We start from the raw sequence: 14,326 nt of genomic DNA on the forward strand, positions 1-14,326 counted from the left end.
AAAGACATTTGCTTTCTTTTTTTTTTTTTACATTTGGAGGGCTGCTTTTCCACGTTCAGGCTGCTGCCCTGACCAAGGCTCAACTCATCTGCTTTTGTTGGCTCTAGCTTTCCTCCATATGATTTTTTCCTCGTTGGTTTCCTATAGACTGACCTACTTATCCTAGGCCTACATTGTTTGTTCAGACCATGTAGGCCTGTGTTTGTCTGGCTATACCGTGATAAATTAATCCACATTCTCTCATTTGCCTCATTTTGCTTTACACCATTTACTCTCTCTCTGTGTGTGTGTGTGTGTGTGTGTGTGTGTGTGTGTGTGTGTGTGCGTGTGTATGCTAAATAATTTGCAATGTGCAGTAATGCACAGTGTAGCCTTCTTTTTATATTATATATTTGCGCATGCAATTGTTATAGATGGTGATTTTTTTTAAAAATCGCAAAAATTAATTAATTAATGTAAATTTAGTGGAGTCATACTAAACCGGCAAATCCGTTATACTGCACTCCGCTTCTCACCGTGGTAAAACAACGTGGACAGTGATTGGACAAGCTAAAAGTGCAGAGTCAGGGTTGCTTTTCCCACAAGATTGTCTAGACAACGTAGGTTAAAGCCGTGGCAAAATCTACCATTAATGAAAATAAATAAATAAAATAACAAGACATATTGGAGCAACAATTATAAAATATAGCATTCCATATATTCTACAAATATATATGCTAGTGAATTGTTATTTTGAGAGTATTATAAAAAAATTATTACATCTACGTGTAGCTTATAAAATGGTGGGAAGTCTGGGCTATTGTGGGATTAATGGACATAACGTAGTCATCATGTGGACGATATTCTTTCTAGGAATCATTTTTGTGTCTGGTGTCATATGGACCTACAATATCTTGGACACATGTTGACATTATGTTTATGCGCACGTGTGTATTGTCGGTGCAAACGCACACAAATCACTGAGTTTTCAAGGAACGTGCACACAAGTGTACGCACGCACGCTCAGAAAGATAAGGTCAGTCTGAATGCACGCACACATCTAATTGACACAAACACACACGTGCACATGGGCTACACAGAAAGCGGAGGAGACACTGGCTGAGGCCACCACCCACAACGCTGTCCAAATGATGTGACTATGTAGTATATTATATAGGCTAATTGTTTGAATTACCAGTAGGCCTACGGAAAGCTGTTTTGACTGGTTATTGTGTTTCGCCTCTGAGCCATGTTTTTTCAATACTCTCATCGTTATGTTCCGTCTTTGTTATACATAAAGCACGTGAATCCCCCCGTGGCCCGTTCCTCACGGGCAGCACTGTGCGTGATTGGGCCAAACTCAAGACTGGGCATGTTCATCCCCACAACTTTAAGCCTGTTTACCTATTTACAGACCTTTCACTGTATGTTGAATAGCATCGATGTTACCTCGGTGTTACATCAAACGGCGTGTTACATGTGTAGGCGTTGTTATTGTGGCCTCCTTGTTAAACCTCTGAATATGATAATATGATTGGATCGTGTCCACAAAATCCACGCAATATTAGAATGTGCAGTCTAATCACTAACGTGGTGGATACCAAACCAGACAAGCAGAGCAGTGTGTGTGTGTGTGTGTGTATATATATATATATATATATATAGGGTTGTACATTACTCTGCAAGGCACAAAACTCTGTTACGCACCGCACGTTTCTAGCGGACATTAAGTGATAGACTCAGTATTTCAACTGAAACACACCACGAGAGATCACTCCTTGTGTGTGTGTGTGTATTGGTGCCCCTCGCCTCTGTGCAACTATCAGTGTGTGTTAGTCTTAACACTTTTTAATCACTTTAACTTAGTTATCTCCAGTCCAACTTCAATATAGGTCATCTGACCTTCTCGCCGTTTTAAATACAAACCCAGGACCTGCACGTCAAGCTCCCCTCGCTCTGTTTGCAGCAAAACTCGCTTTTCACGTGCTGATTCTGTATGACAGTATTAATACGTGGAGCATGTGGAGTTTCACGGATGCAGCAGAGTGAAATGAGAGGAGGGGCAGCTTACTGAGGTCCAGAACCCCGGGGGAATAACTCCCATAGCCACGGTGCACTGTGCCCGGCCTGGGAAAGAGATGCAGGGAGGAACAGACAGTCAAGGATTGTTTCATCCCACGTCCGGACCAATGCATGTCTCACTCCTTCGGGAATCTTGGTTTCTATTCTGTTTGACACAATACGTGCTTATTGTTTTTCTCTGATCACAGACACTTTAGCCAAGGGCTCTCGGTAGAATGTAGAAAATTTAAACCAATGTAAACTGCTAACCAATTCTCCCCTACTGACTTAAATTACTCTACATCCAAACTGATCAGTCATGTATAACATAGTTACATCCTGCATCACAAAATTATGAGATCGCACAGAAATTATAGGTAAATGACGTTTATAAGGCTACTGCCACAGAAATTAATAAAAAATAAAATAAACAGGTCTCTTCGCTAATGTTGATGAGGAGCCAACATGGTTTCAAAGTTAAATCAGTTTTAAGAACAATGAATCCATATGCGACACTAAAAGATGCCGCTCTCTCACACACACTCATACACACACACACACACACACACACGCGCGGTTAATTTAACGATAATCTGGAGCAAGCAACAATCGCCTCTTTACTCGCAAATTGTTCAAGTGACAAATCCATGAGTGACACGCCATATTGTTTTTATTTATTGACTGATTGATTTATTGAAGCAATGAAGCCACAAAGAACTATGTAGAACAGAACGAAACTCGCTCAAAATTTATAACAAAGTTATTTACCTGCTGAAAAAAAAGACAAATAGAAAAATTGTTACTGTCATGAGCCAAATCATCTACAGAATAAGTTTCTAGTCTCTCCCACACTGTTCCTATAGACTTGCTGACTGCATTACAATGTTTTTTTTGTTTAAGTCAAGCTCTCAGCTTATTCCAAGGTTTGAATTGCGGACTATTAAAAAAAACATCCTAAAACAATGACGCAATCATGTAATAATTAATGAATAAAAAATAACCTTGTGTATATACATATATTTGATAATTTCCAATTAAGATCAGGGATTCTTTGTTATGCAGATTTTGGATGCACCAGATGCCACAGGGCACTTACACCCCCCCCCAACCCCCCTTCACCCCCAACTCCTCTCCTGCGCCTGGATGTCTGCCGGGACCGGAGGGGAGGAGAGGAGACCGACAGACCGAGAAAGAGACCACAAGCGCGGTGTAGATTTCTTGCAACAGCCCGCTGTGCTGGTGATGCAGGGGGGGGGGGGGGGGGGGGGGAAGCTGCAGACAACAAAATCTTGGACTTTAGGCTTATTCCAAGTGGTGCACCACTGTTGGCATGATTTGTTGCATGGAACTAAAACTGATTTTAATATATATCGTACAAATAGATATATAAGATATGTTAGATCCAGGACAACAAGAAATACCATGGTCCTTAATGTAGCCCACATAGTAGTAATATTAAAAATATACATAAATAACAAAAAAAAGTGTATTTTATGGCGACTTCTTGCTGCTGTTTTACCCTCTTTACTTTGCACTATACCTCACTGTAGAAGACAGACGCTTAATGTGGAAGACGGACACATTACGGTAAGAAGGCACACACAAGCACACACGACCAGTGCTCCCCAATTTTCAACCTAAGTTTTAACAAGAGTGAAATAGTTTGAAATTTCAATTACCAAGTAAAACAGACAAGTTAAACTTTTCCAGCACCATATATGAAATATACATCTCAGTTTATTTTAATAATCCAGGCTTTCAAAAAAATTAAAATAAAAAATAAAAGTCCACATACAATTACGTTGCATACAATAGCAGTGCGGAAACCAGTTTCTTGGACAAGGTTTATGTGAATTTCCTACATCTTTATAAGATTGCTGGCAATAAATAAATAAATAATTAAATCTTATGGTACAGACAAGCTTCCCAGCTCTTGCGGGTTTCAAACACTCATCAGACCAAACATAGTTCTCCCGCTGATATCGGCTCATTTGTTTTGCATTGGAGACACTTGGTCAAGGAGGCGCAGGCACTTGTAAGAGCATAGACATTTTATGACACAAACCCACTGCCCCATGCCAAAACAATGAATTCCTCTCCACCCCCCACCACCCCGAGAGAATGTGATTTTACATGCAATCCGAGCCTGAAGTGTGTGCGGACAGTGGTGGGGGGAGGGGCTCTCTTCACCTTTCACCCCGCCGTGTTGGGACTGTTTGTATTTTTTTCTCCCTGCGCCTCTGTGCTACTCGCCGGCCAGAGAGGAGAACCCCGGTAAATACACATGGGCCTGAGCGTGGTGGAACCAGGAAAGGAACATTATGGCTTGGCAGCGTTGGGCTCATTTGGTTGTATGGGTCATTTTCAGTGTGAAGTCAAACAAACAGGTGATTATTGTGCTGAAGTGATCTCTCTTTTCTATGATTTGATCCCAACACATTATATCATGCAGCCTTTTGAAAAAAAAAAAATCACAAGATACAGATGGGAATGTATATGGTCTGTCACAAGTTGTGACTCACAACCATTAGAGCCCTTCAACATACATTAACTGCCATAAACCCTAAGAGAGACATGCAGAATGTCAATACTACAGAGATAAATATACCATTTACGATATCTATAAAGTCTGGTGTATATATAACCTATAATTACTGCTTAAATGAATATCAGGCTCACTTAAATTTAATGATACCTTTATTGGGGTTGCTGCAAAGTGATAATCTTAACCAAAACTTACTGTGTTAGTTGTATTAGTGATTGCTCATTACACACAATTTAAATGTAAATTCAGGGACATTTGAATCCAACACACATCTGAGGTATGGAGGAACTTGTGCATATGTGTGTTGCTAGTTCACTGCTTTGTGAAACACTGTTTTCACTGTCTCAATTTCACTAGGCTTAAAGAATAATAGTGGAGCTAAGTTTAAATGCTAGGCTGGAGTGCGTAAAAACTTATCAGACATGTCACACAATACATTTTCTTGTACTTAACATAAAAAAGTGTTAGAGTGTTTATTTTGTTTCCTAAGTTCTATGGGCTGTAGATAGTTTACATTCTACCAGACACCCATGAAAAATACCCATTACTCATTAATGAATTGATTTGAAAACAAGCATATGGAATCTATTTGAGAACACAACAGCTTCAAAATAAAAGTCCTTTACTTACCTGTCAGCAATCATTTGTTGAAGCTTATGAGCTCAGTCTGTGAAAACATTCCTCTCGGACTGTTTTAGTTTTCTGCGGAGTTCCCCCTGTGATGTGTGTGTGCGCACACACACACACACACATTCATGCCTACATTTACATGCATTTGGAATGCAGTGTTTAAGGACAAAATTCAGATTTTATCAGTGTGATGTTTGTAATATGCATTCTTTGCATTTTAGTGGGTCTTTTTGGTAATCTGTAAATGTCAACAAAAGAAATACGCTTCAGTATGGCGTTAGGTAGGCAATCTACAGAACACCACTAACCACTGGACAAAACAAATAACTGTCAAGCAGTGAAGTAAGTCCAGCATTTGTGTATGCAGTGACTTAAAATAAGGTCAAGATGCATCTTACATGTAAGTTCAAGGCTGCCTGCTGGGACAGTTTTTCCCAGTGCTGCCTTTTGTGCTCCCTGTGTATTTTACATGTTCCTCATTCTGCAATGAGAAACCACAAAACTTCCCCAGCCTATTCAAACATGCCCTCAACTCAATTGTGAGGGTCCTCTGACTTTTTTTTAAAAAATAATTTCAAGTGCTGTGAATTCTGACAATTAAATGTGCACCAAAGAAGACAATTGTGGGAATTGAATTATGAGAATCACCACAATGAAATATGTATTTCAAGGATGTTGCTTCAGTGTTTTGTTTATTTCTGCTACTTTGTCTGAGTCCAGCTTTGCTACTGTGCATCACTGGAAATAATATCGGTAACTGAAATAGGCAACCTACTGTGAAGAACAGAGGCGAAATTTTTGAAAACAGAGTCAGTAGCCCCTGACACACACACAGCTCTGTCGGTTACATTTGCATGGTGTGAAAATAATTTAAGTTTCTCCAGCAGGTTATTTCTCTACCAATACAGATCTTTTATGTGCTTATACAAATATAGATCTTAAAAAAAAAAAATGCTTGAGACAAGACATCTAATTTTTCTGAACACACCCAGTCCTATAGTACAAACACTGCTGTAGTAGATTTAGAGATCCCTCATCCAAACACCAACTTGATCTACAACATGAACAACAAAGCTCTAGAGAGGACAGCCTGGTTATAATCATAGAATACCTTAAATTATATAAAAGCTCTGAGTGCTATATGTACTTTGAGGTCACCAGTAGTCACTGGGAGCAGACAGTGTTGCTGCAATTTTCTGTCTCAGAGAAAGCTCTTCTCTGACAACCTGAGGAACATTATACATGATTCGTGCAGACTTTGACTTAATCAAGTGCAAGTTGTAAAAAATCATTTGCCATTTTCAGTGTTTCAGTAGCTATATGGGCCCCTCCATAACCGCTGCCCCCTCCTTCGCCTCCCTTTGTTCTCTCCAGCTCTAATAGGTTTTTCCTTTTCCCCAGCTCCCCATCCCCCCCACGCCCCCTTTTAGTGCAGGGCCCAGTGTCGACTGGAGCATTTGAGCAATTTGAAATTAAAGCAAACAATGGGCAGGCACTCCCAGGGACCTCTCGCTCACCATATTACACGGAGGACGCTCGTGTGCTCTTGCGCATTATTGGCAAGTCATTACGTTTCTCTGGAAACCGAGAGCGGGAGCTCGCTCAGAGGAATCGGTGATGCAAGCAGCAGCTGAGTGCTTGGAATAGCGTGTGTGTGTGTGTTTGTGTGTGTGTGTGTGTTCTGGAGCATCCTTGGCAACAGCATGGGGATGCTGTCAAAACAAAACTCTATATTGACAGGTCTGATATGCACCCTGATGTAGGCTTCTAAAGCCCATTTAATATTTTTTTGGAAGATGAAGCTATTCATCCTTACAATGGATGTCTCAAATTTACTGGCTGTACACTCACTAGGCCTGTACCTTTTACTTCTACCATTTTTAAACATATTCAAATAACATCATGAAGAAATATTTAAGTTATTTTAAAATGACGTTCCAACACGTGCTGTAAACCATGATTCTACTTAATTTAAAAAACAGACACCAATAAAAACAAATACAAACAAACAAAAACCTATAGTTGTCACTGACTTTAAAGCTGTAAAATCGTATTAGGAAAAAAAAACCTGTTGCACTTGTGTACGTTGTATTGTAACAAACAACTTGGTATAAATGTCATGTGTATCATTTAACTATTATCATGCTGTTGTTTTCAATGAGTTTAGCAAGATGCAATAAAACACCTACAAGTCTGACTTTGAAGGACGCATGATTGGATGTGCACAAATATAAATGACATCCAAAAAATGTTCTGCATTACAGCTTAAAAATGAATTATTAAGCCTGTAGCATTACTTAAAATATGCACAGTCTAATGTGACAGTGCGCCAAATGGCTTCTAACTGGATAAGGGTACAAAAACTGTCAGAAGTAACTGAAACAACTTATATAAATATGATTGTATAGTCTGTTTAATTATATGAACCAAAAATAGAAGTGTAGCTGTGTACACAGTTTATCGAGGGATGCAACTAAAACTTATTTTCCTTATTGTTTATTCTGCTATTAGTTTTGTGATTAGTCACTTAATTGTTCACTCTGTAAAATGAGTCAAATGCAGAAAGGGATCAAACAATGAACAATGGTTATTAATTTCCCCAGAACCTAAGCTGACATACGTTTGTCCAAACAACAGCCCCAAACCCAAAAATACTCAGTGTACAATAATATAAACTGAGAAAGAAAGCCAGTAGATTGTATCTTTGCTTGATAAATTACTTTTTTTTGGTAAGTCAATTGTCAAACATACTGTTGAATAACTTTTGGTTGGTTGATTAATGGATTAACTGACTGAACATTTCAGCTCTAAATTTAGATATTATGTAAAGTAGGCAAACAGGATCCTTATATTGAAATTAAAACCTCTGATTTTTCATCCGGAACAGGAAAATTTTACATTTATTTTCAATGCAGATATGCTCTGCTGATCATCACAAACTCATCTGAGTCCACTCAGCAGATGAAGAAGTACAGTCCTTGCTGTAAACAAAATTTAAACATATAGTAAACACTCTCATCTGTTCTCTAAACAGTCTGTTTTAAACAGCAGCCAAACTTGGTAGGTCTCTGTCAGTAACATGCCACATCCTCTCCTACCTCCACGTTGCCAGTGCTGACACTGAATCTCAAGTCTCTTTGCTACAAAGTTTCAAACCACCTCGGCCATGTGGATCCAACATGGAACGTTGCTCACGGCGATCCAATCACATCCGTCTTTTACGTCCTGTCAGAGGGCACGCACACACACGCGCCTTGCGTCATTACGCATTTCCTGTTCTCTACGAAGTCCCCCCTCTGCTCTTCACCGTCGCGCTGTGAAGTGGATGTTTTGGTGAAAAAATACGCTGTCGAAAAGCGACGTAAACACGTTTTAAACATGACATTTCGACCGAGTGGGACCTAAAGCGGCGTAGCAGGGGAAAGAGGGGCGTGCTCGGTGAAGGCTTTGGTTTATCTTTATGTCGTATTCCTCCGCATGTCCTCTTTCTTCGTAGATGGTCTCCGGCGAGCGTTGTCTGGCGGCGGACGACGAGTTCTCGACGAGTAACATGAAGGAGATGATCGGAGGTTGCTGTGTATGCTCAGACGAGAGAGGCTGGGCAGAAAACCCGCTGGTGTATTGCGACGGACACGGCTGCAACGTCGCCGTGCATCAGGGTAAGCTGTGCTGCTAGCTCGGCTAGCTGTTAGCAGTTAGCTTACAGACTAGTTAGCGTTGTCTTGTTGCAAGGTTATGGAGCCTCCTCCTTCGCCTGCCCTCACCAACGCCAGGCTGAGGGCAGGCTCAGTTTATGCAGCCGGGCAGTCCACTGCATTGGTCTGACAGCTAATCTGCTATGGACGATAGCTGGCAGCTGCTTTATGAGCCAAACTCTTGCTGCGAGTCATGATATTTTTTTGTCTCTCTCAAGAGCTGTCCTGTGGGATAGTAGAGGAGGAGGGAAACTCTTGTCTAGTGTAAACTTAACGAGGAAAGCTCGTATCGAGGATTATAAACTACATGATACAGCCTATTGTTTATGAAATATGAGTCCAAGCTGTATTAGCCATGGAAGTGAAACTTATTTAGGCCATGAATTATATGTTGGGAATCCAAAACTTGGAACAGGTCAAGCAGCAAAACAATGATTTCTGATGGCTGCACGTTGGCTTCTAGTGTAGTAACTGTGATGTGCTGTGTTGCCAAGCCAATGCTTACCCAAGATGACGTCCAGTGTTTACAAATTTAACAGCTGGCAGTGTGTCCATTTGGCAAATACAGTGGGAGACTGAAAAGTATTTGAAATGTCAGCAACTCTGAACCCATGCAGATGCATGTCAGTGTATTTACACTTGTAACATGGTTTGTTTGTAAGAGTTTGTTAGCGTTTGGACTGTTAAATAGGCCTGACATGAACATGTTTCTAAATAAACTGAGTAAAACAGCTAAATTGTTACAAACATGGTAGCACTCAGATCTTTTCAAGTTTTAAATCTTTCTGACCTGGGCGCTTCTCTTTTTCTAGTTTAAAGTTGCAGTAATAGAAATAATATGACCCATTATGTTATTATTAGATACACAACTTTGCCAAATCTCATGATATTTAATATTTCACGTTAAGGTTGTATCAAATGATCCCAGCCTGTCAAGTTTCATGGCTGATAAAGTCCATTTTGAAACCGGAGAGAACTAGACAGGAAAGTTATTTTTAGTGGATTATGATAACTCAGTTTACCTTGTATTAATGTACCCCAACAAGCATTATTTACCACATTCACAAGCTATGTCCAGAATAAATTTGGAGTTTGGAGCTTCAGTGCGAACTGTTACTGAAGATTGAAAGCTGCCATGAGGAATGGGATGTTTTGGATAACAGACTGCAGATAATTGCTTATATCATAATATTAATTCTCTGTTAAAACATGGTTTATATCATAATATTAATTCTCTGTTAAAACATGGTTTTATAATTAACCATGCAGTACATTTTTATAATGTATTTAATGTATAACTCTTAGCAGAGGCACATACTCGGGTAGGATTGGAAAGACTTGCAAGCCAGCTCATCCTCTATCAGTGAATTAATGGTAGCAGGCAAGCTCTACTATATAAGTTAAGAGTAAACAGGGTTTTGATTCAGATGAGCAACAGCGCTCTGTCATTTCATGTATTACCTTGCCCAGATCTGCCCCCTAACCACAGTTATGACAGTGTGTTTACTTTAAACATATTTACTGGATACAAGTAACTAGCAACATTCAGTGGTGTCCAATTCGTGACTTAATTTTGCATGTTATGAATCAACAAACATAAATCTTTTGGAGCAGTTTTGGCTTGAATAATTTTATTAACTGTCAGAACGGTGGTATTTTTTAAAAATCTGTCGAAGTGATGCATCTAAAACATGTTCATTATTATTTTGTATCAAAAGAAAATCCTTCCATGCCAACTAAACCAGAATTCAGAACTTTCCCTCTATCTTAGAGAAGAGCTTAAAATAACAACACACTGTTCACATACTGTATATGGCATTGGTTAGCATGGCAATAAATAAAAAATGCAAGCTTTTAAGTGATTGGATGAGCCAGACATCATTTTTAAAGTGATTCAGGTGTCCAGTGAGTGCAGAATTTCCTGACCAACTGGTGCTTGATGTTTTATCTTTAGGTCTGTTCACCAGTTGCTTCATTTGAACTCAGTAACCTTTATGTGTTCTGTTCTCAGAAATCTGGATTATAGCTGTTTATTTCATTGGATTATGGGCTCTGGTCTGATCAGAGATAATCTGTAAATGTGTAGAGGTAGGCTATTTATGGTAGTGCTGCCTGTATCACAACTTGAAACTTGAGTCACAAAAACAACAGGGAAATCAGGTTATAACTCAAGGTGAAAACAACTGTTTTGTGGTGTTGCTGTGCATCCTGTAAATCATGTTGTTTACTAAAGCAGTGTCAAAATACTAAGAACTGACAGAACTTAGCAGAGTGTATAAAATAAAAACATCAATATCAACAGAGTCCTCTCTGATCTCAGAGTAACGGCACTGAGTAAAATAAAATAAAAAACAAAACAAAACTCTGAAATACAGCTGTTTCTGCACATGACAACCTCTCCTTGACCTTTTTATAGAATTATGTGGATGAAGTCAAATAAAGATCGTGGACTGTTTGTACGCAGCCTCTTTATGTATGGCATAGTGCGCTCGTAAATCATACGATTATCGATGATAATAAGAATAAGAATAATAAGAATAAGAAATCCTTTATTAGTCCCTCAGTGGGGAAATTGCATTTAGCAACAGCAAGATTACAGTCCAGTAAGTGAAAGTAAAATATAAGTAAGACCAATATGGCCAAAACAAGATACTAAACTAAGAGAACTAAGAGAAAATATAAGTAAGACCAATATGGCCAAAACAAGATACTAAACTAAGAGAACAGCTGCTGTAAAAAGTAATATACATACATAGATAAATATGTAAAATAAATATGGGCTGGAGGTTGTTGAGTGACTTCCATACACAATAATATTGCACACTAATAATTGAGTTATTGCACATAGGTATTGCACTTAGAGTTGCATGGAGTTGGAATCAGTATGTGTGTTAACAATGGTCATTATAGAACACATACAACACATATAGATGCCTATATGTGTTGACATTAACAGTGCGTTACCACTGATTCTGCCATTGTCCTAGGGGCGTAAAATATTTTGTAGCACAGACAAACCATATCAGCTGTCAGCACAGTGATAGAAAAACAACAGCAGTAACAGCAGCGTATTCAACAGTCTGTCAGATCAAAACAATATTCCAACCACAAACTTGCCCTCTGGCACATGTAACAAAAAAAAAAGCTGAGAGTGGATATAGGATGTTGTTTGTACAGATGTAAGTAAGTGTCATCACAGTTGGTGTGTAGCTGCTTTTGTCAGCATTTTCTTTTATTCTGGTTATGTAAATGACATTTTGTGGTATAAGATCTAGTCTTTTGTTGTGGTTGCGATGACTTACTCTGCCTTGTGTTCCTTTTTAATGCCCCCCTCCCCCTTCATCTCTCTTCAGCCTGCTATGGAATTGTGCAGGTGCCCACTGGTCCTTGGTTCTGCCGAAAGTGTGAATCTCAAGAGAGAGCAGCCCGTGTGGTGAGTCCAACAATTTACCTATCTATCATTACATCATCTACAGGCGAACTCCTGGAATAACAGACCTGGCAAAAATGATGAACTTTAAGATCTTGAATAGTGCAATAATTTATAAATACATCAAAATTGTACCAAGTTAGGTCTTGTTTCATCAGTCCGTCTGTTCAAAGTGCTTAGAATAAACCAGCCTTACTGTATGATTTATTGGATATATGTTGTTTATCACAGTGTAACATCTGAGATGTCTGGCACACTGTCAGTTACAGTTACTGACTTTTTGGATTTTTTTAAACAAAGGACCTAAGCAGGTCCTATTGTAGTAAAGTGCACTATAACAGAACAGTAGTATACTTATTTATCTGTCTTTGGTTTGTTTTACTGCAGCTGCTGTATCACAAGCATTAAGTGTGACTAGAGAAATTAGACTGGAGGTCTCTGCAGACCTGCCTGCTACTGCCACTGTTTGTAGAGCGTCCGTCTGAACCCACAGGATTTTTTGTGGCATGTGCCATCTTTTTGCGTTCTGTAGCAGTTACCATCACCAGTCATTTTTTAAATCCTGGTTGAAAAGCTCTATAAAGGATTATCATAAATGCTGTTTGAGTGTGGACAGTTTACCAACTGTACCAAGTACTATTTGTTGAGTGCAATGTACTGGGGTATACTAACATTAAGGTATCCAGTCTGGATCATAACACCACATTAAAATGTTACTGCACAGGCAGGAACATAGCCTTGGAAAGCCCTGTACATCCAACATATAATACAGGACCTATGGGCTGGTCTGCTCTTCTCAGACCTCTGAATCAGTCACTCACGAGTGGTCTAAAGAATTTTCACATTTTACCTGTTATCTATGTGGAACTTGGTGAAAAAAAACCCACAATCTGGTATCTGGTGTTTATTTCATGAATTTAAAAAAATGAAACATTTTTAACATAACATAATTTAATTGTGGCATTTAGTTTGGGCACCCATCTGCTTGCAAAACACTCAGAACTGGTTAGGACTTGTAAAATAGGTCAAATTTGTTGATAAATTCTCTGACTCGTCAAACCTTGTGGTAACACTTAATAACCATGGGCTCTTCTAAATGACTTCCTGAGGAAAATGAAGCTAATTGATGCCTCCAAAGTAGGGGAGGCTATAAAAAGCTATCAAACTAATTCCAGTAGGAAATTTACGCACCAAAGCGCCAAAAGCTCCATATGACTGCAAAGGGACCTGCGGGAAGGTTTAGGTGGCACAAGAGTGGTGGTGCGCCATTCAGCTGTGCAGCAGTGATGCAAAATAGGACCTACATGAATCAAAAAGAAACCTTTCCCGTCACCTCATTAAAAAAAGTAAAATGTATGCAAAGTAACATCTGTAAACGCCAGAGTAGAGTCATTTTGGAAACAAGCGCTGTGGACAGAGAGAGAAGCTACAGTTGAGCTCTTGGGGCCGTTGCCATGAAAGGTGTGTTTAGAGGGAAAAAAAGGAGCAGCAGCTGACAAAAAGAACATCATGCCAACTGTTATACATAGGGGTGGAAATGTTATGCTGTGGAGTTGTGTGGCATTTATTGGCACAGGAAACATTGCACCGATAGATGGAAGAATGGATTCCTTCAAATATACGCAGATTGCATAGATGCAAATGTCATGCAGTCAGTCAAGAAAGTGTAGTGTAGAAAGTAGGGCGGCTTCAACATCAGGACAATGATCCAGATCAGACTTCAAAAAGTCCTCCTAAAGGAAAATGGCCCTCAGAGTTCCTTGATTGATCATCATTGGAAATTTGTTGGATCTTAAACGTGTGCCTGAAAATATCTCAGAACTTAAAGTGATCTGTAAGGAAGAGGGGATGAAAATTCTTAAATCAAGAATAGAAAGACTCTTAGTTGGTGGTGTACAAACTGATACACATGCCACAAATACAGTCTAATTAAATAAAAAGCAGCTGCTGTATTTATTTTCTTTTCACCTCAAAAATCAACAAAAT

General features: G+C 39.2%; 1 protein-coding gene across 2 annotated transcripts in view; it reads left to right on the plus strand.

Moving 5' to 3' along the window:
- Positions 1 to 8,466: 8,466 nt before the first annotated feature.
- mllt10 (MLLT10 histone lysine methyltransferase DOT1L cofactor) overlaps positions 8,467 to 14,326 on the plus strand; it is a 42,385-nt gene continuing 36,525 nt past the window's right edge. For both annotated transcript variants that reach the window (XM_041065811.1, XM_041065812.1), the window contains exons 1-2: positions 8,467 to 8,874; positions 12,264 to 12,343. In XM_041065811.1, coding sequence (XP_040921745.1) covers positions 8,712 to 8,874; positions 12,264 to 12,343 — 243 coding nt within the window. In that variant the 5' untranslated portion in view covers positions 8,467 to 8,711. The remainder of the gene's footprint in view (positions 8,875 to 12,263; positions 12,344 to 14,326) is intronic.

This window comes from Toxotes jaculatrix, chromosome 20 (assembly GCF_017976425.1).
Source record: "Toxotes jaculatrix isolate fToxJac2 chromosome 20, fToxJac2.pri, whole genome shotgun sequence".
NCBI classification, from domain to species: Eukaryota; Metazoa; Chordata; class Actinopteri; family Toxotidae; genus Toxotes; species Toxotes jaculatrix.